This window comes from Buceros rhinoceros, unplaced genomic scaffold (assembly GCF_000710305.1).
Source record: "Buceros rhinoceros silvestris isolate BGI_N320 unplaced genomic scaffold, ASM71030v1 scaffold29639, whole genome shotgun sequence".
Taxonomy (NCBI): Eukaryota; Metazoa; Chordata; class Aves; order Bucerotiformes; family Bucerotidae; genus Buceros; species Buceros rhinoceros.
The window spans coordinates 13,299-14,616 of record NW_010430228.1 but is presented as its reverse complement, the minus strand read 5'-3'; the positions used below and the strand labels follow the sequence as shown (position 1 = coordinate 14,616).

General features: G+C 51.4%; 1 protein-coding gene across 1 annotated transcript in view; it reads right to left on the bottom strand.

The window, feature by feature from the left end:
• LOC104499462 (tetraspanin-15-like) overlaps positions 1–1,318 on the bottom strand; it is a gene marked incomplete at its 5' end in the record, with an annotated part of 17,834 nt that overhangs the window by 6,524 nt on the left and 9,992 nt on the right. The window contains 2 exons of the mRNA XM_010142972.1: positions 344–460; positions 1,012–1,065. Coding sequence (XP_010141274.1) covers positions 344–460; positions 1,012–1,065 — 171 coding nt within the window. The remainder of the gene's footprint in view (positions 1–343; positions 461–1,011; positions 1,066–1,318) is intronic.

Here is a 1,318-nt window from a genome sequence, read left to right as displayed (position 1 = left end):
TGAATTTACAATTAGGGTTTATTTTGGTTAATATTTATGCTCTGTTTGAAGAGAGCTGTAAAAACAACTATAAAAGGATTTGCTGTGCGTGTCTTGCTCTGCCAAGCTCTTACTCCATTGGTAATTAGGTTTCGCGAGCGCATTAGGAGGCCGCCGGCCCCGCGGTCGTAAACTGTTCGTTTTGCCGAGGAGGCTCTAGAAAGCCCCGTGGCATTTGCCGTCCAAGACACAAATCTCATCTGTTAATGGAGGAGAAAAAGCCCAACGAACTAAAAATGAATTCGTCGCCTCCTCCAGCACAGGGAAAGAAGCTGAGAGGACGCTGACGGGATCCACCACATACCTGCGGAAGCAGCAGGGAGCAAACGATGCCCAGAGTGGCCTCAAAGTTGTCTTTGAGCCAGAGGCCAACGGCGTGGATGCAGCCTCGCACGTGGATGATGTCGAGCAGCTCCAGGCGCTGGAAGAAGAGTAGAGAGAAGCATCATAGTCTTCTCGGAGGGTTTGGGGGTGATGTTATTTCTTGTGTTTGCTCCTTCTCGCTAAAGGAGCGGCATGAGAAGTGGTAGAGTCCCCATCCCTGGAGGGGTTTCCCAGTTGTGGGGAGATGCTGCTGAGGGACAGGAGGCAGGGGGGACCTCGCAGAGCTGGTCAGGAGCTTAAAGGACTTCTCCAACCCAAACAGTTCTGTGATTCCGTAATGGATTTCTTGGATGGGACCTTTCCAGGGGAGCTCTGGACTGTGTGCAGGGAGACACTGTAGCTCTCTGCTGCGATACAGCCACCCAGGCATCCTCCCTAACAGCCGCTCTCCTACCACCAAGCCTCAAAACCCAACTCAGGAGCAGCATGTCCTGAGACGCCAAGGAAAAGCAACAAAAATGAATTTCTACACGGCTGCAGGAACAGGCGTCCAGGTGGGGAAGGGCTTACCTGCAGAGAACCGGTTGGGTTGAGGGGGTTTGGGGAAGAAGCAAATCTCGTATATATGAAGGAAAAAGCCAACGCTACCTCTTTATCGAGAGTCCTGTATCCACAGAGGGTGTTAACGACTTCTCCAGGGACCTGCGAACAGGGAGTTGGTGAAGGGCTTAGCTTGGGAGAAGCCAAAGGGGAAATACAGAAGAATAAGAAATAGAAGAGCTGGCCCAGTTGCCTCGACCATTCAGCAAGCAGCTTCCCTCCAACCTCGCTCTGCTACCACAGGCTCCTTTTCGCTCCTTGGCAAGAAGTCGTCGGGTTTTTTAATTATATTTTGGCTTTAAACCAGTTTTCTCTCTGGTTTCTGCTGATCTTGAGGATACTCAGGTCCCCCCAA